This window comes from Bubalus bubalis, chromosome 21, assembly GCF_019923935.1.
Source record: "Bubalus bubalis isolate 160015118507 breed Murrah chromosome 21, NDDB_SH_1, whole genome shotgun sequence".
Lineage (NCBI taxonomy): Eukaryota > Metazoa > Chordata > Mammalia > Artiodactyla > Bovidae > Bubalus > Bubalus bubalis.
The window spans coordinates 21563989-21586372 of record NC_059177.1 but is presented as its reverse complement, the minus strand read 5'-3'; the positions used below and the strand labels follow the sequence as shown (position 1 = coordinate 21586372).

General features: G+C 45.7%; 1 protein-coding gene across 10 annotated transcripts in view; it reads left to right on the top strand.

Annotated features, from left to right (window-relative positions):
- ITPR1 (inositol 1,4,5-trisphosphate receptor type 1) overlaps nucleotides 1-22384 on the top strand; it is a 354027-nt gene that overhangs the window by 228163 nt on the left and 103480 nt on the right. For 5 of the 10 annotated variants that reach the window (XM_044934302.1, XM_044934306.1, XM_044934307.1 and 2 more), the window contains 4 exons: nucleotides 7374-7409; nucleotides 8577-8627; nucleotides 13781-13913; nucleotides 16028-16218. The exons of 1 other annotated variant lie outside the window; for it this stretch is intronic. In XM_044934302.1, coding sequence (XP_044790237.1) covers nucleotides 7374-7409; nucleotides 8577-8627; nucleotides 13781-13913; nucleotides 16028-16218 — 411 coding nt within the window. The remainder of the gene's footprint in view (nucleotides 1-7373; nucleotides 7410-8576; nucleotides 8628-13780; nucleotides 13914-16027; nucleotides 16219-22384) is intronic. 4 more of the 10 variants (XM_044934310.1, XM_044934304.1, XM_044934311.1 and 1 more) reach the window with 2 other exon arrangements.

Here is a 22384-nt window from a genome sequence, read left to right as displayed (position 1 = left end):
CACCTCAAGATCGAGGAACTGAAATGTCATCTGATGGTTTCTATACTTAAGTATCAAATTAGTTTCATTTACTCAGAATTAGCCTGGAGACTCACGAGTGGCCATCTTGTTTGGGATTTGAGGGCCTCCTAAATATTTTCTCTCCGGTAAACATTTTTCAAGATTTCTTGCCACATCAATTGTATGTGATACATGTTTGGTAAATGATAATAGAAAGGATTAATTGGGGGAATTAATATATGTAGTTGAGGGAGTCTAATTGCTTAGGAAAAGGAGGCACATTGGAAAAATTTTTTATCTGACTTTTAAAAATTAATTTTCTTGTCTACTTCTTTAGATATCTGTTTGCTCTTTTGGTAGACCAATGGATACCTTCTTTTGATGCAATAGAATACAAGCCCTGCTTCTATTCTACCAAATAGAATATAAGCCCTGCTCTAATAGCTACCACCAGAATTTCAGAAATACTAAAAGATGGTTCAGATACCCCTAAGGAGAATTTGAATCACAGACTTTTTAAAGCTGAAAGCGACATGAGTGGTTATGAATTTTCAGGTCCCTCAGGAATGGAGGCACTCAGAGAGGTAACGTGAGTGGCCTTAGTTCTCACGGCTGTAGCGGGTGAGGCAGAACTAGCGCTGGGCTCAGCTGCTGGCCTGGAGGGCTTACTGCTCAACCGCAGTAGATTCTGCAAGCTCAGGCTTTTCCTTAAACCGATCAGCATGAACAGGTGAGGAGGCCATGCTTCTCTGGGGTGAATAGAAAGCAAGAAAAACAGCAGGCTGTCCAGGGGGTTCACCCCTTTAACTACAGTGATTTTTGCTACTTCCTGTTTAGTCCTCTCTCTTCCGGGTTATTTGTTTGCCAGCAAAACGTCTAACGCTGAATCTTCGTGTTGGCAGCCTTCGACTCTTCTTCTTTCTACCTAGAGTTGTAAATGCTTCCCTGACTTGAATTTTTCCTCTAGAACATTGAGGTTGAGTTCCTATTTGTTTAAATACAGATGAAGTCAGGAAAGGAAGGCCCTCCCTTATCGGAGTCTGCAGTGTTATTAATACTCTGTTTTGCACCATAGTAATCATTTGATGTGTTTGCTTGCTCAAGATAGAACTTGGGTCTCCTGGCTGGGAGTTTATTGCTCGCTTATGGAAAGATTCCACAGTTGGAGCAGGTGTGTTTATAATTATACGCTAGGAAATAGAATACTGTCTGTTTATAAAAGAAGAATGTTCTGGCAACCCCTTGGATTCTTTGAAAATTCCCTGAGGAAGCAACTGTGGATCCCCTCTCTGTTGTTACCCCTGGCAACCATCAGTACCCTGGGACACCAACACTGTCCCCAGGCCCTCAGGCTGTTGGATCTGGCCTTCTAAGCAGAGATGCCTGACCGCCTTTTGTCATCCATGGCTGTTCTGGAAATGAGTACAGCTCCTGAGGTTTCCCCTGCCAAGCCTGCTGTCCATGTGTGCGGGTGGAAACCAGCAGCCCACAGCTGGAGTTCTGCAGCAACTCCATTAAGAAACTTAATGAGAGTTCACGCTGGCCCACATTACAGGCAAGGCCTCCCACCTAAAAATTGCAAACCAGCGCTTCAGACTTGACCCTTGCTGAGGAATCGCCCCTGAGCCAGGGTTATGACATATCTGGAAGAGCCGTGATCCCTGGGATGGGAGGGGACCACTACTCTTCAATGATAAAGGCCTCTCGGCCGTTGTGAGAGAAGAGGCGCAGTGAACTGCTTGGGGAAATAGCACAGCGTCTTCTGAGTCTCTGTGTGTGCTCTGAGAAAGGAAGATGAAGTGAGGACAGGTCAGAGTCTCTGTAGGAAGAGTGCATGGTGGAGGCCTTCTTGGCTATCCTGGAGTGAAATTTCATTTGAAACCAGTAAGAGAGGAGGGTTTCCTTTTTTGTTTTTTTTTTTTTTATTATGATGATCGTGATTTTTTTGTTGTTGTTGCAAATCAAGAGGCAAGGTCTCCATCATTACCACCTGATTTTACCTTTTTCTTGGGGTTCAGGAAGAGGACAGATGAGGGGAGAGGTATAGAATGTTTCTGTCATCTCCAGAAAGAAAACACCCCACGACCCATTCTTGGCTTTAAACAGACACCAGTGACTGCCCAAGACATTAGTTTATCTAACGCTTAAGTGCCTGTTCCATTCCAGGTGCTTTGCTAGGGGTTTTGGATCCAGCAGTGCCCCAGATAGGCACAGTCTGCCCTTCTGGAGCTTATGGTTTTGCCACAGCAGCAGACAGTATTATAAGCCAATGTTAACTGAGACATGTAGGAAGGTGAAGTATAGGGAATCATGTTGTTCAGTCACTAGGTCAAGGCTGACCCTGTGACCCCAGGGACTGCAGCATGCCGGGCTTCCCTGTCCTGTTCTGTCTCCTGAAGTTGCTCAGATTCGTGTCCATTGAGTCGGTGATGCTATCTCTAACCATCTCCTCCTCTGTCCCCGGCTTTTCCTCCTGCCTTCAATCTTTCCTAGCATCAGGGTCTTTTCTAATGAGTTGGCTCTTCACTTGAAGTGGCCAAAGTTTTGGAACTTCAGCTTCAGCTTCAGTCCTTCCAATGCATATTCAGGGTTGACTTCTTTAGGATTTGGATCATGAGAACATGGGGGTCACAAGAGTATGTAGTTTAGGGACTTGGACCTGAAGAGGTGAGTTCACATCAGGCGAGGACCACTGCCCGTGAGCCTGTTAGTGACTCACCGCAATGGAAAAGCGAGATGGGTGCTCCCACTCCTTAAGGTGGCTGCAGCCCGCCTGTATCTGCCAGTATCGAGTCCTCGGCTTCTGCCACCATGCCACCAAGAGCTGCTTCTGCAAGCAAGGGAGACCCCTGTCAATAATAAAATTCAGCAGGGGGGCAAGGGGGAGAGAGAAACAGAGAAACACGAGAATTATTCAATTTCACCTTCAGGGGGCGTTCTCATGACGTCCAAGCCAGAGTGGAGGTGTCCTACTTTTTTACATCGCTGTGAACTGCTGGGTTGGGCACCTGCCAACATTCAGGCGGCAGTTACATAAGAGCTTCTTTTTTTCCTGGAATTTAGGCTCGCTGCTGATGTGTGACCTTCAACAGTAATTGCCAATAAATGCAGCGGGGCTGTTTACTGTTAGACACTGGCAACCCTGGAGCAAGCGAGCTCAACTCAGAGCATAGAGAAGCTATTGCAGAATCTCGGGAAGTTTTTTTTGTTTTTTCCTTTCTTTTTCTTTTTAATGCTGAGATGATTCCATAATGATCGAAGTTGTATAATTCAGTCAAGTCAGAATGATTTTCACTTTTGGGTTCAGTTCTGATGAACTTCTTCTGTAAAATATATGTGAAACTGCATCATCAGAGCCAAATAATGTCTATTTCTTGTTTCAAAAAGCCAATGCAGTTAGTAAAGGGTATTATGCTAGCTGATGTGAAGATTCAAAGTTGTCCTGCTAAAATACTAGGTAACTTCTCTCTTTGCTCAGCTTTCTTTCAGGTGTTCTGTTCTCTTAATGTGGTTTACAAAGGCTTGTGAAAGGCAGGACCCAGCAAACATATTTGCAAACCCATTTGCTGTTTGTTTGTTTATTTTTTCCCTCCTCTGAGATGGAGTGGGTGAAAAGGGACTGAAGACTGATTCATGGCGTTGGAGATGATAAATTCTCTTTGCTGTGCTGAGAATTCGGTCCATAATACAGTCTTGTTTCTTTGGTTGTTGTTCTTTTTCTTGTTGCTTTAGGTATAAGGTTGGGTTGTTTATTTGATTGTTCAGTCTCATTTCTTGAACTATCTTCAGTGTCTGCTAGGGGTGGTCCATGAAAGGAAGACATCTTATTTCAAAGGAAGATTCTAAAAGCCTAGGGGTAGGATTCTTGTTGATGACCTCAGGAAACAGAGAGTCTCAGTGGCTGTGTCGTGTGCTGGCCTGTATCGGGCACACACAGATGCCTGCGTGTATGTGTATACGGTACGTATGCATGCAAGTGTGTGCTCTTGTACACACACCACAGATAGGAACCCTGGGAAGCCTGAGGGCTTCTTTTTATTTAAGAATGACAAAGTATGATTTCCCTTCAGTTGTGGTAGAAATTTATCCCTGGGTAAAATGGTAGGTACAATATGTACAGAAAGTGAGCGTTTCAGCGTCTCCTGCGTGACTCTCCTTGCTACTCCAGTGCTGCAGTTAGGATAACCAGTTGGGATTCTCTGGCTTTCTGCTTCAAAGCCAGTCGTTTGAAATCTTTTTTCCTATGAAGTTTGATCTTGCTAACCTTGTGTAAAAGCTCTGGGAAGACTTCAGATCCTAGAAAAACGTGAAGAGGCAACAGAGAGCGATAGTCAGTTTCTAAGTTCAAAACCAGGCGGCGTCAGATCACTGCCCATCAACTGTTGGTCTGGAGAGACTTCACCTTGACTGGAGGTGCCAGCACCTCAATATCCTGAATGATCCCGGGGTGAGGTGGTAAAAGACAAGACATGGGAAACACTGGCATGCTCTTTTTCTCAAAACAGTCTCCATTACCGTATAGTCACTGAACATGATCTTTCATGTTAGAAAAAAAAGTTACTTTGATAATAAAAATGTGCCGAGAAAATCAGTTCATTCATTTACCAGAACTATCCTTTGCTTTGGGTAGTATGTATATGTGTTTATGTAGCTTATGTAGTTATGATTTGAACATATATGGCTTATTAATATGCTTATTTTTTTTTTTCCAAATTGTGGCTGACTGCCTTAAAAGAGCCAATCCTCCCAGAAATACAGCTGAAGTCCTCCTAGGAGGAAGTGCTAATAGAGACCGTTGGTTATTTTGCCAAATCATATGCCAAGCTTGGTTTGGCCTTTCCCATGCCTGAAATCATTCTGTGTTCTATTGGGTTGTCTTATTTAGGGAACTTAGCTGTTTGATGTTACAGAATAAAGTTTACTGAAAATATACCAAGCATAACTTAATGTTTTAGCTGGAAGGAATCCTTATAATACCTGCTCCAGTCTCCTTGAACTACAGGTCAGGTGTGGAAGCCCAGACAGGTTCAGTGACTGGCTGAAGGTCATACAGCACCAGTCCCTGCATGAGCCGCCATCAGGCAATACCCATCCATTGTTCTTCGTTTTTCCTTTCTTTTTTATGAGTGGATGACATTAAAAAATTGTCCTCCTGTATAAATAGTGGTTCTTGAAGAAGAAAAAATTTTCTATTGTCTCAGAGGTCTTCCTGTAACATTCTAGGAGAAAAGGTCATTAATCTTAATTTTCATTTCAAAAACTAAACACCAATATGACAGCAGTTAAGGGAGGCAGTTGAGTACCAGTCCAATCATAAAACATACCAGAAACCACTGATCTCTTGAGTGCTTAAGAAACAATTCTGTGAACATTCTGAAAGAATTCAAGATGCTTCTTTGGACAGAAGGGATATCAAACAAGAGAATTTTAAAAAGACACACGAGTTCCACTCCATCTTGTTCTTTAACTATTATTTTGATTGGCAAGGCAGTAAGAGGGTAGCTGTGTGGCTTCCTGTAGTAAATCCGTGTCTGTAATCCTTTTGTTCTGATCATATAGAACCGGTATGAAGGATATGTTGGTGGAATGTGGCCAAAACTGACTGTAAATGATCGTACTTTTCTCCATCTGTGTCTCCGACTGCTCCAAAGCGCATGGGAACTTGCCTTCATTCTTCTTTTCCTCGTGTGTCCTTTTTGCACGAAGGGCAGATGGTACATGTGTGTGCACAACTTTACTTCTTCAGCCTAAAGCCTACAGAACGCAGGGGTGGGGTTAAAACGCAGTCTTGGCTCATGATATCATTTATATTATCTGCAGAACACATTCCCCTGAGCTCTAGTTTTGTTTCCCTCACCACACTCAAATCCTCTCTTAACACCCTGTGCCTCCCGACCCCAACAGGAAGCTAAACACACTGGAGAGAAAGTTGCTCCTTGAGGCAAGTGGAGCTGCACTCATGTCTGAGGGCTCTTCTGTCCAGAACTGAATGAGCAACTCTCCACATCTGCCTCTTCGTCCTTCATAAACTAATTTAATCTTTGTGGTTGAAGAGATCCCTTATAGCTTTACTTCATTTTACCTGTTGGCAAATAGAGAGAAAAAAAAGAAATTATTAGGTTACAAAATAGCAGTCTTATAGTAAGAGCATTTTTTCCATCTTGAGGGTCACACCATGAAAGGGGTATCAAGTGTTGAGCTGGGTTGTGAACCCACAAGATTTCCCAGCTCCCATCCCCACCCCACGCTTTTAGCACCTGTCCAGCTCACCGCTGACAGCCGCCCTCTGGCCTCGGGAGAGGTCTGCTGTGTCGCTGGAGCCCCGCCGAGGGAGGCCAAGGTCACTCAGCGGCAGTGTGAGCCTTGGCTTCACTCCACGGCCCCAGACCGCACCTTGAACCCGCCAGCCATGCCTGGTGTGTGACTGCGGCCCAGGGTGGGGTCCGGCAGTTCCATCCGACATCCGTCCCTGCCCCAAGCACGTGCCCTTCGGTGGCCAGATTCGTGGCACTGCCGTCACGTGGAGCTGTGGGCTTTTCAGCCACTGCATCCTCTCCATGGCCAGTCCTTTCCCTCAGGGCCGTCATCTTGTCTCTCATTTATGGGTTGGACATAATGAAATTCAGAAGTCATCAGAGGTGTGGGGTGTCCATGTGGTATGGCAGGGGCGGACCAGGGAGCCTAGTATCCCTGGAGCCCTGAGGGAAGTGTGTGGAGGGAGGAGAAACCAGCCAAGAAAGCTGCAGCCAGGAGCCTTCCTTTCTCCTCCCAGAGCCGCAGGAGGGGAGAGACTTTTTCAGTCCCTAAGCCAGAGGTGGGGTGTCACCCTCTGATGCAGGGCCAGGATATGGGGAAAGGAGAGGCTGGGAGGACGCACGTGCCCACTGGAGAAGCTCATCACGGGCAGGCAATGGTGCAGACCTTGCAAGGGCTTTGAGCCCCCAGGAAGGGGAATGCACCAGAGGCCCCTGTGGTCATCACCCGCCCACCCTCCCTTCCCTGAGCCCCGGGGGCATGTACTGGATCACTTTTCCTCTGTGGACAAACAGAACATAGACATGCAGTACCTCTGCCTTTGACATCTTTCATTATTTAAGACATAGTTCCTTCTTGATCAGTGCTAGGCTTTTTCTTTCTTTCATTCAGATGTGTTTCCTCATCTCAGGCCACTCATCTCTCCCAGCGCAACCACGTTAAGTTCATTTTAGAAGTGAGGGTGTCTTCTGCCCTCCGCAGCTGAAACCCCCTTCAGTGGGTGTGACAACCCAGTCGTCTCATCGTCAATTTTGTCCCCAAGTGTTGGTCTCTGGACTTCTTTGTGGTCACCAGATGCATGTGCTGTAACTAACCTGCCTCCTTTTACTCCCAACTAGCTTCCCCAAGCTCCGGATTCTGAGAACTCCACCGAGGTGTGTGTCCCTCACCCGTATTTGCCATGCCAGCAAATACAGGCACTTGTCATTGTTGCCGGTTGGGTGTGAACTGTCGTGGTGAAGTGTCTGTCTCTTGGGACGGTGCAGGAGGGACGTGTCTAGCCTGGATGGGATCTGATCATTGCTATAATTGGGTGGCCCTTGGTGTAGAAAGTTCTGACAAACTTAAGCCACAGTGTCCTGCCGGTGAAGGCTCATGGACTCTGAAGGTTTTACACAAAACCCTTCAAACTCCACCTTGGCCGAGAAACTCTGGACGGTCCAGACCTTTCTGCTGTTACACAAAACAGAACTTTGGGTCCTGTGCAGAGGGGAAGCAGAGTTCAGGTTCGCGGTATCTGTGTTATCGTTTGGGTGACGCTGTTGATGAAGGAGTAGTTCACAGCAAACTGTCTCTGTTCTTCCTGTCGCTAGCTCAGCTTGCTAAATGCGGGACTAGAATTCATTAAGGCGTCTAAAGTTACCCAGAAGCTTTTTGTGGGAGGCATCCTTCCAAGGATCAAAATTTACTCTCCGAAACTGTTCTAGAATCACAGGAGTCAGAGCTAAAACGTGTGCTCAATCTGAAAGGAGATCTTAGAAATGAAACTGATGATCAAAGAGCTGAGTTCCAGTGGTCATGCTTTGTAATGATCACTCCTCTAATATTCTAATCAGAGCTCTTCAGCACTGGTAGCCTTGATTAGAATGCTGTGGGCTGGGGCGAAGCGTAGGTCTCACGTGTGTGTTGGGAGTGTGTGCGTTGACGTCCTCATGCATGTGCTGAGCAGTAATCCGCGGATGAGTCGTACAAGGACCTGCCCGGTTGCATCTTGCATTACACCCCCGTTTTGGGTTCATGTAAATGTACATAACATTGAACTTCATTTTCATAATGTTTGCGAAAAATAATATTAACCAGACATTATTGGTCATGTGCCTGCTCGTTTCACATGGTGCTCTGGGGTTGGGGAAGGGCCAGTTGTTCAGTAGTAGCCAAGGTCATGAGCACTGGTGTGCGTCTGGGGAAAGCCACACTCAAGCCTGCGCTCCTTCCATGTCAGTCCTCACTGCGTACACGCTCTCTGTGTATTTCATTTGTGACCGATCCTGAAGATGAGGGTGTCTTAGTGTCTTACTTAAATGGAATTTCTGCCTGCTTAGCAGGAGCTCGAACCGAGTCCACCGCTGAGGCAGCTGGAGGATCATAAAAGGGTACGTAGTCCTGGGAGCTGGGAGTGCCGGCGCAGCTCCCCCCTCGGCCACGCGTTCTGGCGCACACACGGACAGTTTTTGTTCTCGTCATTGTTGCAGCATTAATTGGCTCAGAACCAGTCACAGCCTTTTTATAAATGAAACTAACTGATGGTTCTACGTATAATCTACCTCTTCACACACTGCTTCCAGCCAGTCCCCAAATAACAACCGAGTCACTTGTCACATCCTCTCTTCTTTTGCTGGGTTAGATTTTTCCTCATGTGTATCCTTAAAAAAAAATTTTTTGTGTGTGAGTAACTGGTGATCATTATGGATAATGTATAGTAAACAAAAAAGTATAATGGTAAAACTGTCCATAATTACACTGCCTGGCTATAAAGCTGCTTAAGATTTACTATTTCCTTCTACCCTCTTTTTTCATACACGTGAGAATATGTGCCAACACACACACACACTTTCATTGTCACTGGGGTTCTTTCAAGTGTGCAACGTTTGTTCCTTGCTTTTGTCACGTATCTGAGTATTTTCCTCCTTGAAAGTTAACAGCTGCCTAAAGTTCCCGCTGATTAACAAGCCTTTTGTAATATTTTCCTTCGAGGGAATGAACAAGTGTGTACACAAGTGGATAGACGCATAAAAGGGGAATTTCTAGGCCAAAGGGTCGAAACTGTCTTATAGTGCTAAACCATTTCCCAGAAGGCTACATATACCATCCGCATGCTGACTACTGATTGCGTGTAGTCAATGGAAAATACCAGATATCCTGGTTCTCTGGGTGTCTATCATGTGCCAGTGACTATGCTAAGACTTTTACATGCGTTCACAGCGTAAATGTTTATAAATGCTGACGGTGACCCAGTGACACAGCTTGCAGCCCCATTTCACAGATGAGGAAACTGAAACCCAGCGAGCTTGCATACCTTAGGCAAGTCATGGGGTTAGGAAGTGAGCAGTCATGACAAGAACTGCTGTGAAATTGTGGTCATCAGCGTCCTGGAGAATGTTTGCCTGGGCCACCTTTATTAAGCTCACAAGCTTTCAGTACCTGCGGAGTTCCATCGCTTCTTGGATCCTTTCATTTTTCTTGCAATGGTTCTTTCTCAAATAATAACCAAAGATGGCCTTCTAGGAAATTGATAGTCAGCCCTCCCCCTTCCAGCTCCCAGTGCCTCCTGCCATTCATTGATCGGGTACCTTGCCTTCCTGCTTTTTCCACCCCTGCCTGTTCCTCAAGAGTTGTCCTGGGTCTTAGAAGTAGCCAGTAAAGGCTCATAGCTGTCCCTTGTGCCCTAAGTTGGATGTTGCCCCAGGGCATGAGCTTTGGAATTAGAAACTGGGTCAAGCCTGCTTTTGCCAGGTGCTCACTGTATGATTTGGGGCACTTTTAACTCAGTTCCTCCTGCTGTAAAATGGGGACAAGAGTCTCCGCACTTTCCTGCTCTCTGGACTCTTCTCCAGAGCCATGCACTGGAGGCACTTAGCAGCGTGGCTGGACTCTGAGAAGGGATGTTAATGACCCCAGTGGTCACCTTGCAGACTGAGATACAGCTGTGATTTGACAGAAAACAGGAGTAGGAAGAGGAAGGTATTTTTAAATCGAGGCACTGCCCTAGTGCTGACTAAGTTGTGAGAGGCACACTGCTCATGTGAGAGGCTGATCTTTCCTAAAGCACCTGACTTTTTTAAGTGGCTGGGACCTTGGAGCCCAAAGGTCACCTCTCTCCTTTGCGATCTTAACTCTTGGTGCCCTGTTCAATGCTGGGCTGTATATCTCCACACAGTTTATTAGTCACTAGTTTAATGGACAGAATGAAACTCATGACTTGCAAGGCAGGAACTTGGTTTCTTGCCTCCACATCACTGACCTGCCATTTTCACCATTTTTCCCTGAAACTGAACTGCAAGTGAAACTTTGCCTTTCTTTTCTCAGTCTTGGGTAATCATGCGTGTGGAGTTTCTTACCATGACACAAACATCTGATATTTGTTTGCATACTGTAGGTGTAAACTGCTGGGGAAGAAAACTAGTCTTCTTTTTGAGGGGAAAAAAAAAAAAAAAAAAAGGGCTGCATGGCCAAATGTGAGAGCTGGAGAAGTGGTGTTGTTTGGCAAGTGACATTTTTTGCTTCTCTACAATCAGCTGTCTCAACCCGGTACTCTGTGAACAGCTTAGTGCTGTTGAGTAATTTATATTAAGATGATTAGGAATGCCTTTGTCTGTAGATTTTAATTTTTCCCAAATTAAACCACGAGCTCAGAAAAAAAGAATTTGCCTTGAACCTAAGTTTTCACGCTAGGATTCACATCACTTTTAATGATACTTATCCATTTTCTGTCTGTCCCCCTTTTTTAACCTAAAATTTTCAGTCTTTATTCTTTCAGAAAAGAAACAATTCTCATCTTGTTCTTGTTTTTTTTTTTTTTTTTAAAGCAAACCCCACATGTTCTCTTTTCCCCTCTTGCCTTAAAATTTATTTACTTTTGGAGAGAAGATGAGGTACTTATATGCCAAAAACCTTATAATTAAGGGGGAAGAATTAAAAGTTTGTGGGGTGGATCGTGTGTGTGTGTGTGTATGTTCCCATAATGAGCACATTTTATGATATTCTCTTATGGGGGAAAATGTACCATTTGATGCATCGGTTGCTATGGTAACCGCTAGGGTTTGTCTGTGCAAAGAGAGGCAAAATGGTAATGTGAGATCCCTTGGTAACTTCAGTTCGGCATCCAGGCTACACACATGTGAAGTTCCTGTTCCTCAAGTCCATGTGTTCCTGGAAGACACATGCTTCCTTCCCCACCCCCTGCCTCCTTGATTGCAGATTCACCAGGGTCTCAATGATGAGACCCTCAAAACCTGGAGAAGCAAAAAATCTAAGCCAGTCTGGTCCTAGGTAGAATCCTAGGGTGAGGGCTCTGGTTGAGTCTTCCTTGACAAGTACATGTCTGTTGGCTGGTGACGGTCACTCAGCTATTGACCATTCAGCCCTGTGATCTTCCAGATTCTTGCCGTGATGGAGACCTGGACTCTTCTCTGTGGGCTGCAGCTCATTGCTCTCAGCCCAGTCATTTACCTCCCAGACAGTGTTCTTGTGGTACCCCAGAGGATCCCATAGAAAACTGGGATGGTTTTCTAACCATCCCTCTTGGGAGAACTCAAAGTCTGTATCTTCTGAAAGAAACTCCAGTAGATGCATCATTGAGTTGAGAAAGGGACGTGGTATTTAATGTTATATTCTATGTGGAGGTGATCTTGTCGTTCCTCCTTTTCTTGACCATTCCTTTGACATCTGTGTTTCTTCTGTGAAGTCAGCCTTTTTAAATCACCGCTCTCGATGACTGTTTTGGAGAGTGTTAATATGTTTGTACTGGTGCAAAGTTATGTCCTTATACCAAAATATGGTTTTCTAAGCCATTAAAGGATATTATACTGAAAATAGTTTATTTTGAAGGTATTTTTAAGGATCACAAATAGCTTCTCCATGGAAAGTTCTCTCAGAATTTTGAATTTACTGATGGTCAAGGTACGAAGTGATATTCTTATCCTAATGAGAAGAATTCTGCTTTAACTACAGTGAGATGCATATTTGTGGATGGAATGGAGAGAAGAAAGACGAGATTTTTTTCATTTCTGAACTTTTTCTTTTAAAAATCAGGCTTGCCTCCCTGCTTCTCTCACTTTTCCTGTTTACCCCATCTCCCCACTTATCCCTGGAGTCTTTGACCAGCAGCATGAATTTAACCAAGGAGAAAAGCCAGCTGGGTCACCTTGGGACCTTGTATTATTTTGACAGTGGGACTGAGTTTTCAGCTTTGTCCTCCTTCCCCAGTCCTGCCTCCGCAGGGCACCCCGGGCCTCCACTATCCTCAGGACGTTCTGCTCCCTCCCATCTTGTCTTGCAAACACCTTCCTCGAAATCTCCAGACTTATTCTTGAAGCTTATTAACAAATCACTTTTAAGTTCTCCTGATTCTTGGTACAGTCGCAGGTCTCTTCGATAGAACTCTGGAGTCTCTATTTCAGAGACCAGCTGTATTGCAATGCATCTTCCCTCTGCTAACTTCTCACTTAACCTCTCTCCGGGATGTGCCAGAGGAACTCCAGGACTTACTACCTTGTCCCTCAGAAACAGTCCAAGGAAATCTGTACAGCCTTTAACTGGTAAAAAGTTCCAGATTGGCGGGGTGGGGGTTAGGGGGGTAGTCCCTTAGCGAACGAGACTGCCATGGTATAGAGCTGAGAGTGAATCCTGCTGCTTTGCCAGTGTGCGAAGTATTTGGGAATAGATCAGAGTGGTTTCTTTGCTCTGTTTTGGTTGGAATTGTGGAAAGAGTTGTTTTATCCCCTGCCCAGGATTCTTTTAATATTTATATTTTTTAAAAGTTTTTTTGTCATGGAAATGTTAAAAAATATCCCCAAAATACATGTTTTGAAGAGTTTTGAGAACCCTCATTCATAACTCAGATTCCATGACTATCAGCTCATGCCCACATTTATACCCAACTAGGCCCTTCCTCCCATATTCTTTAAAAGAAAATCTCAAATGTCATTTTCATCCATGCTGCTTGTTTGTTGATTGACATGTCTGATATCTGCCAATAATTTATTTTCTGTTGCATTTATTTTCTTTACCATTTGGCTCATTGACTATTTCTGTAAGAAAGGCTTACTTTCAGCTTATGATTTAATTTATTACTCTGATATTGTAAGATCTTAGAATGGTTGGAAATAAATCCTGTGGTTAGAGTAACATTTTCATATTGCTGTGTGGAAGTTGACCCGTAAATTTTTTAATTTGTCTGAATCCTACTGACTTACCTCAAAGGGACTTTTTTATTTGTTTTGTTTTGTTGTTTTATTAATCCTAGTTATCCTTCCAGATTCATATTCTATCTTTATCAGTGTGAGAGAGTACTTTCAGATATTTAATATTTTAGATTGATGCTTTTTTATGATCTGATTTCCTGAGAAAACATTGAAGAAGTTAACTTTAGAAGTTTCCAAGTGCTCTTATTAATAATTTATTTTTTCATGGAGTGAGACTGAGCCAATTATAACTGGGTACCCCTGTGTCTTTTTTTTTTTTAATGTGAGTCGCTCAGTTGTGCATTCAATTCAGAGCCTGATTTCATTATCCTGTTTGAATTAAGGGTGAGGCCCTCAGGCAGATTTTGGTCAACCGTTACTATGGAAACATCAGACCTTCGGGAAGAAGAGAGAGCCTCACGAGCTTTGGCAATGGCCCGCTGTCACCAGGAGGACCCAGCAAGCCTGGGGGAGGAGGTAGGCCCCATGGTGTGCTAATGAGCTGCACGTGTGAACCAAGTGTGCCACTCCAAAGCTGCGTGTTTCTGCTTAGCAGGTTGAGACTCTAACAGATGCATTTGGGTTGCTAGTGTGTTATTTTAGCAACTTGTTTTGTCTTTGGTCTACCATCAAATTGGTATCTAAAAATGTCCCCCTGCAATGTGATACTGGCTAAGGCTTTCCCTCTCTTTCCCATGCAGCGAACCTCTTGGGGATACTTGAAGGACTCCGTGAACTTAACTTGATCGCACATTTTCTCGTGGTCATTCAGACTCATGTTTGCCCATAAGATGACGATGCTGTTGGCAGTGAGGAGGGCGAAAGCTATCTTTTATAACACGTGTACCAAGGCGAGGGCTTTCCCAAGCGCTTTACCTCCTTCATCTCCTCTTCTCCTGTACATTACCCACTATCCGGCATTGAACAGAGTAAGGGGAGCTTGCTAGTGCCTGGGCGGTAACTTAAGGCAGGTGTGTCTAATCCTAGTGTCGTGCTTTGTGCCTCCCCAAGCCTTAGGGGACTTTACACACACACACACACACACACACACACACACACACACACATGCCTGTATTATTTTTGTTCAGTTGCGAACTCATGTCTGACTCTTGCAACCCCCTGAACTGCATGCAGCGCACCAGGCTTCCCTGTCCCTCACTATCTCCCAGAGTTTTCTCAGACTCATGTCTGTCAAGTCAGTGATGCCATCCAGCCACCTCATCCTCTGTTGCTCCCTTCTCCTCCTGCCCTCGATCTTTCCCAGCATCAGGGTCTTTTCCAGTGAGTCGGCTGTCTTCATCAGCTGCATCCCTGTATGGGATTGTTTTAAAGCACATCCCGTAAGGTGACCCAAAACATTGTAAGCACAGTGACAGATAAAAGCTGCAAAAACATTGAATTCAACTGTGGGCGATGGTGTTGGTTTTAAGGGGGCTGTAGCTCTGTGCTCGAAGCACAAATGTGAGTTGCATGATTCCTAGTCTGTAGTGATGACTCTTGAGAATGTCTGGTCCTTGCTGGGTTCTGCTCATAGCACAGAAACACTTGGTGCTTAATAAATTAATCCCGGCAACCTCTGGGGAAGAATCTTGGGCTTCTCGCCAAATGAAAATGTGGAGCAGATCTGCTCCCAGAGAACCCCAGAAACAGATCTTAGCTTCTCATCCAGAAGTTCCCAGTGATTGTCGAGCAGCTGTTTCCCCCACAACATCTCAAAACTATTTGTCTTTAAGAAGCTGTCAGAGAAAAGACGTGACACCCAATGTCCACCTGGGATGACAGGTGCAATAGATTCTAGGCAGTCAAGGACAAGCAACGTAAAGGAGGTGGCATTTGAGTTGACCCCTGCAGGGAAGGACTGATGGTTTTCTGTTTTTCAGAAAATGACTGCCCCATTTCCCCATGTCCATTAATATTTCAATTTTTGTGAATAATAATGTGAAGTTCTCAAGCTTTCTAAATCCAGTTGGAATCTGTTCCACTAAGTGGCACAGGCCATCTCTTCCTAAGTATATTCATCTGAAGCTCAATGAGGTGAACTTTTTTTGGTTCATTCCCCTACCCCCAGCTCTTGACTCCATGCCAAGCTCTGAGTCAATAGTGAATGAATGAATAAATGAACAGATGGAAATTATGTGAAAGGATGAGTTTGGGGCCAGGCTGGGTTTCTTAAAAAGAGGTCTAAAGTGATCAGTATAGGCTATGCTTCTTAAGAGTGCTTAAGTTCAGTTTGTCTCTTAAAATTGGATTGGTTCTTAATTCTGGCCCAGGTCATTGTATTTTGATGTAACGGAGAGTCTTGGCTGGATGGCTTTAGGTCTTTTGCTCAAAATGTATTACTCTTCCTTCATCCTATCTGTCTGCATTCAAGTTCCATCTCTATTACTTCCCAGCTGTGCTGGGTGTTGTTGGACAAGTGACTTCATCTTGATGCTAATAATGAGTTACCTGCTTTGTGGGCTTGTTAAAAAGGTCCAGAGAGATAGTATCATTAAACTGTTGAGTGCATAAAATGTTGGTATGCAGTAAGTATGCAATAAATGTTAGCTGCTCTGAGTGAGGTTGATAAGGGCAGTGTTGCGTCTTTCCAGGGGGAGGTTCCGGATCCAGCCCCATGAGCAGGGGTGAGATGAGCCTGGCTGAGGTTCAGTGCCACCTTGACAAGGAGGGGGCCTCCAACCTGGTCATCGACCTCATCATGAACGCATCCAGTGACCGAGTGTTCCATGAAAGCATTCTTCTGGCCATCGCCCTGCTGGAAGGAGGCAACACCACCATACAGGTAGGAGGCAGCATGGCTGCCAGGCAGCGTCCCTGGAGGCTCTGTTCCGGGAGCCAGAGATGGGTGGCGCTGAGACTGGTGTACAAGAGAGCTCCTTCTTAGGGCACAAACTTCTGTTGTTCTGAATAAGCGAGTTCTGTTGCTCCTTTGCTGTGGTCATTCAGTCATTATTCAGACTTGCTTCTAATACATGGAGTACATTCTGAAATGGATAAAAAGCTGAGGATGTGCAAAGAAAATTGGCCTGGGATTTGGTGCATCATAGGTAATCCATAAATGTGTATTCAATGAATGATTGAATGTATTATATTTAGTTTGTAATCCAAGATCATAGAGGATCCCATCACCAGATGACCAGAAGGAGCCTGAACTATGTGTACTAATTAGACTTATTTATCCATGAATCTTGCAGCTCTTGCTAACTGTGTATTTATCTTGTAAATGAAAAGCTCAATAAAACTGAACCAATTTGAACTAATACGTGCAAAGAGGGGAAAGCCAGGCTAGGTTAGTCAGACATAAATGGATGGCTTTTTGTTGGCTGGTGATGATACATATTTTAAAATAATAATGAGTAGAATTCTTAGGCAAAGTCCTTAAAGAAGCAATTTTAATAACATATACATAATTTTCATATAGACATGACAGTGAAGATGATTCTTTTAAATATTTTAAAATATTTGTAATACTCCCTTCTTCATACATTCTTCATTCTTTGTTGGCTCTGAATAAGGGTTTACTTAGCTCTGTGTGTTTGTGCATACATACACACACACATATTTTGATAATAGCTTTTGATTGAGATATAATGTATATATCCACAAAATTCCCCTTATGTATATATTTGACTTCGCCTTATATTTTTGGTCTTGAATTTAAATTCAGAGTCTGGATTAATGAAGTTTTGGTCCTTTGTGCAAATGTATCAAGGGCTTTTCTTCTCATGGGCCTGAGACAGGGTGCCTGGGTCTCAGCCCGGCGCCCTGTGCCCGCAAGGCAGCTGTGGCCGCCCCGTCTGCTCACCCTCCAGCCCCACCTTCCCCAAAACACACCTGGGAAGTTCATTATATGTGCTGCCCTCAGTTGAGGCTTGTACCATGGGAGAGTCCGCTGCATGGGCACCTGTGACCTCTGGGGTTGCCGTTTGAGTCTGTCCCACGTGAGTCTGGCTGTGCACCCACGGGCGGGTCCTGTGGGTCCCCTGGTCGAGAGGATTTGTGCACCCACTGCCGTGGTCCTGCTGGCTGGGTGCTTGTGTGGAGTGGGAGCAGGGCTGCAGCACTCCTGGTCTCTGAACCATGTCATTTCCAGGGACTGGAGCAGTCAAACTAGACATTTACTGAGCATGTGCTGTGTGCACGGTTCTCCTCTAGTGACTCCCAGGCCGTGGTTTCCAGACACTGGGGCCAGTCAGTCTCTGAGAATTTTCTCCAGGCACAGGCAAGTGTGGAAACGAGGGCAGCATGGTCAGTTTCATAAATCAAATGTATGAGTTTGAAGGACCATCTGACCAGTTTATTCTGAGGTTATATCCTGTCCAATTTATTTTAAGCTCTGATGTCTTTTCTCGGATGAAGTGGTGTTGATAGTGGTGTTTTTTTCTACTAGCCACATCAGAAGTTGGAAACCCTAGGTTATTCCATCCCCTCCTAAAAAGCAAAAAAAAAAAAAACAAACTGCTGTGCTAATTTGCTAATCCTGGAAGGTCAGTCTTTAAGCAGTTGAAATCTCGCAAGGGTATAAGACTTAAAATCCTTGCACATAGGAAGAATGGCGTGCAGTGCCATCCAGGAGGCGGGAAGGATACTACAGACCACCCCCCCCACCCCCCCGCCAGAAAGAAGTAGCTACAGCTATGTAAGGGGTTGGTGAAAGACTTTTGGATGACCTGGTCTCTGTTGGATGGGTGTGGGTCTGAAAGTTGGAAATTGCACCAGGAGCTCGGGTGTGGGTGGCTGGGTCTCATGCATGGCAAGGAGGCCCAGTGGTGCACGCGTGGTCAGTGCACTTGCGGGACAAGGCTGGGTCCTTCGGAGCAGCCGAGTTGGTGGAAGAGACAGGGCTGGGGATATACTAGGGGCAGGCAGCCCCTCAAGGGGCCTCAGAGCTGTAACGAAGGACTACAAATCTGACAGATAAATTGAGCGAAGCAGAGTCTAGAAGAAATCCAATAATTTAAAAGTTAATCAGAAGTTATTTGGAGAGAGCTAATGAAAGCCTGAATTCAAAATGAATGTGTGGTAGACTTCGTCATATCGCAAGAGAGAATATGTTTTAGGAGGTGCATAAGGGGATATTCCGGGGTGTTGGAGATGTTCTCTGGTGTAGTTTACCTGTGCTGGTTATGTGGGTATAAGTCTATTCTAACAGAACTGGTGTGCTTTCCTAGCCAAAGTTCTACCTCAGTAAGAAAGAAAAAATGGGGAGAAAAAGTACCCTCAGCCTAGTGAGGACAGGATGTCATGAATGGAGACTCTGCACCTTCCCGTCTCACGCCTGGCACCTTGGGCTCATGTATAGCTAATGCCTGTTGGCCAACATGTCGCTGAGGGGATGCTAGAAGTGAGAAGGTCAGAGGGTCCCTGCCCCCATTGGCTCTGGAGGTTTTTTACTGAGTCTAGATGACAAGACACCATTAAGTAAGGAACAAGGAAGCCTGGGGAGGGCTCGAGGGGCTGAGCCTGGCTGGCATGGCAAAGTCTTGAGTTACTGGCGAGCTGCCGTGTTTTTCACAGTGTACCCCTGATGGTGATGGCAAGACACACAGAAGCTATTTCTCCTTCAAGTTCTTTATCTTGTAAAGTAATTATGAATATTAGTTTCATGTTTTCACACATTCATTACTCATATGCTCAGGCTCCAGATGAAATGCCACGATGGAGTTCCAGGACCAGCCTCTGAGGGAGTTGGGCCGCTGTCTCTTGGAGGAGCCGCCAGTATGCTCATGGGCGGGTGGGCCTGGATGGGGTGGCCTGCAAGCCCCCCGCCAGGAGCGGGGGCACAGTACTCAGCATACGCTGGTTCTCCCCTCATCCCATCTCCCTCTCCTTCTGCGATCTCAGGGGTTGCTGGGAAAATCTCACTCACCGCCTCATTAGAAATCTGGGGCTCTAGGAAAACTGATTCTAGCCTGGAACGGACTTGTAAGACGCCCCCCGTCCACCCCCCCACTCCTTGTGAGCTCTGAGCTTCTCTTTCTCTGGAGAGAATAATCTGGAATTCAGGTTGTCTGGGGCCAGCTGCGGACAGACACCCTGGTGCCCCTGGGGGAGTGATTTCAGTTTCGTCTTGCTTTGGAGAAGCTGGTTCAGAGTAGTCAGTGAGCAGCTGGGAAGTTTGTGTGAGGGGGGCGCGGGCTGCAGTGGTGAGTGTTAATGATTGCCGAGGGCTGTCGGCCATGACCGGCAGGCGGCTTCCAGCTGGAGCTCACTGCCCCTCTCCGGCTCTTCCCGTGCACAGCGCCGAGTCCCCGTCCCAGGAGGGGGAGTCGGGCTGTGGTCAGGTGGGCTCCCCTGGATGCGTGCTTCTCAGTGACAGGTGGTGGACAGGGCAGTCACAGGGGAGCATGCAGGGCTGTCCAAGAAGACGGCTGCAGAAGAGCTCTTACCTTGATCAGCGTCTCTTCCCAGGCTAGCTTCACATGGAGAAGAAGGGGAGGGAGACCCACTTTCTGAAAGTCTAGTTCATGTGGGGTTAGGACGGTCATCCCTGGGCTTGTGTCCTCTGTCTGTCAAGCATGAGACACATAAGCAGGTGGACTCCTGGCTTCCTTACTGCTTTGGATCGAGATTTTTTTTTTTTAAGCAATTTAGATATTTTCTTAAAATCCAGCAGTGATGACTGGCTGGCTCCATTTCTGAACTCTTTTCTTCCCTGACTTGCTTTTCTTCCCTGACTTGTGAAAATAATGATTTTAAAGTATGGTGATTGGACCAACTGTGGTACACCCTTGCAACAGATTCCTACTCAGCAATAAAAGGGAATGAACTGTTGATAAATGGGATTACATAGGTATACCTCAAAGGCCTTGTGCTAAGTGAAAGACGCCAGTGGCAGAGGTGACGCCCTGGATGGTTCTGTGTACATGATATTCTCAAAGGACAAGACTGTGGTGCGGGAGAACAGAGGAGTGCTTGCCAGCAAAGGATGGAGCGGAGACTCTGACTTTAAGGGAACAGCTCAAAGGAACTTTTTGGTGATGCCACTCTTGTGTGTCCTGCGCTGGACACACAGATCTATACATGTTTGAAAATGTGTAGAACTGCACACCCAAAAGGCCAGCGTGATCATTAAAAAAAAAAATGAAGTAAAAACCATGATGATGACAGTGACCAACATTTATTAAACGTTTCCTGTGGACCGTGAACCATGCTTAAGTGTTTTCTCATCTACCATCCCATTTAATCCTCACAGTCTCCCTAGGAGGTAGGTGCCTGATTATCTCTCTTTTTTTTAGATGAGGAAGCTAAAGGCCTGAAGGGTAAAGAACTTGCCCCTCAGACAAGCAATAAGTAGCAGAGCCAAGACTGGCATCAAGTCGTTTTTAGGGCCTGGACTTGGAATGCTTGGTACTGCCATGTTCTACTGGTTCAAACCAGCCGTGAGACCAGCCCAGCTCCACAGAGAAGGCCAAAGGGTTGCACCTCTTGCTGTGAGTTGACCACATGCACTAAGAGAGGGAGCTGTGGAGGGCCATTTGGGCTCCTGGCCCCCCAACACCCCTGCTTTCATTAGTTGACCACCTACCAGGGGTCAGTCTAGCCCCTGAGTTGGGTGCTGCAGCTACAGAAAAGAGGCACCATTGTCTCTGCAGTGGAGGAGCTCAGTTCTCCCTGGAAGTTCAGTCCCATTTCTGCAGAAGTGTCGACTCCTGACCTTCCCCTTTTGATGGTGTATGAAATTCACGCTTGTACTGAGGATGGGTCACGGGGGACCAGAGTTCTTCAGAAGCTCTAAACGTCAATGTCCAGACCTCAGTGAACTCAGTTTATAGTAATTCAAAACTAAGGACCTAGCTGCCTGCTAGGAACCCTGCCAGGGAGAATTTGCTCTCTTGTTCTGAAACTTTGTAATCATCATTTAAGTCCTGAAGTGTCCCAAAGCTGAATCAGGAGGGTAGTTCCTGGCCTGGCATAATGGGCTCCGAGTCTTCCAATATCTTCTGTTCCTGCCCTGGCTTCTCTGATGGTAATAATGTCTGAAGATAATGTCTCCAAAACTACTACCTGGGTGCCATCAGAGTGGCTCAGGCTTCACAGCAAACCCTCTGCTCACAGGCAGTGGTGCCCTGCCCCTGGGGTTCTCCAGGGACGGGTGACACCGGGGAGCCCTGGAATCAAGCTTCTCTTTAAGAGAAGCTCCTTCTGTCTTCCTGCCCTCACTCGTGCCACCTTGCTTCCTGCCAGCCCCCAGAAGAAATCTTCCCTGCTTGATGTTTTGTAAGCGAGTGGGAAACTATGAAATAAGCATTTGCTTATGAATTAATTTTTGGCACACGCGGGACTCAGCAGGTCTCATGGCACCCGCATATCCGTCCTTCGAGTCCTTGCCAGTTTCTGTGTTCTTTCCTCCTGAGATGTTCCCACCAGCACCGGAGGGTTCTCCCCCACTTCCTTTTCCCTGAGGGAGGGCGGAGGCTGGCCTCACCTGGGGAGCAGGAGGAGGAATCTTAGAGCACACCCAGTGTTTGGGGTTTGGTTTTTTTTTTTTTTTTTTCAAGCACATGCAGATGTTCGGAGATCTATGTGCTAACATGACCATAGAAAACCCCACAGCAAATAAAACAGGACAGATCAAAAAAAAATTTTTTTTTTGCTTAATTGCTTCCGGTTGCAGAAGCGCAGTGAATTGTATGTATCAAATGGCTGCCCACGGCTCTTCCTATGCCAAGTCTAGCCTACAGACACACCCAAAAAGGATTTTCTTTTCCGCACGTACGCAGCTTGAGTTGGAAAATGTGAGAAGCGCTGTTGGGAACCTGGCTGTGGGTTCAACTGAGAGAGCTCCCTCGTCCAGTGGCCTTTCTGTCACCACACACTGATTTATTTTTTATTTTTTTGAAGTTGGCTTAAAACGTCATCCCAGGAGCCAGTTTAAGATAGGAAATCTCCCATTGCCTCCAAAAGAAGTCACGGCAAGAAGGCACTGGCGGGGGCGGGGGAGCACG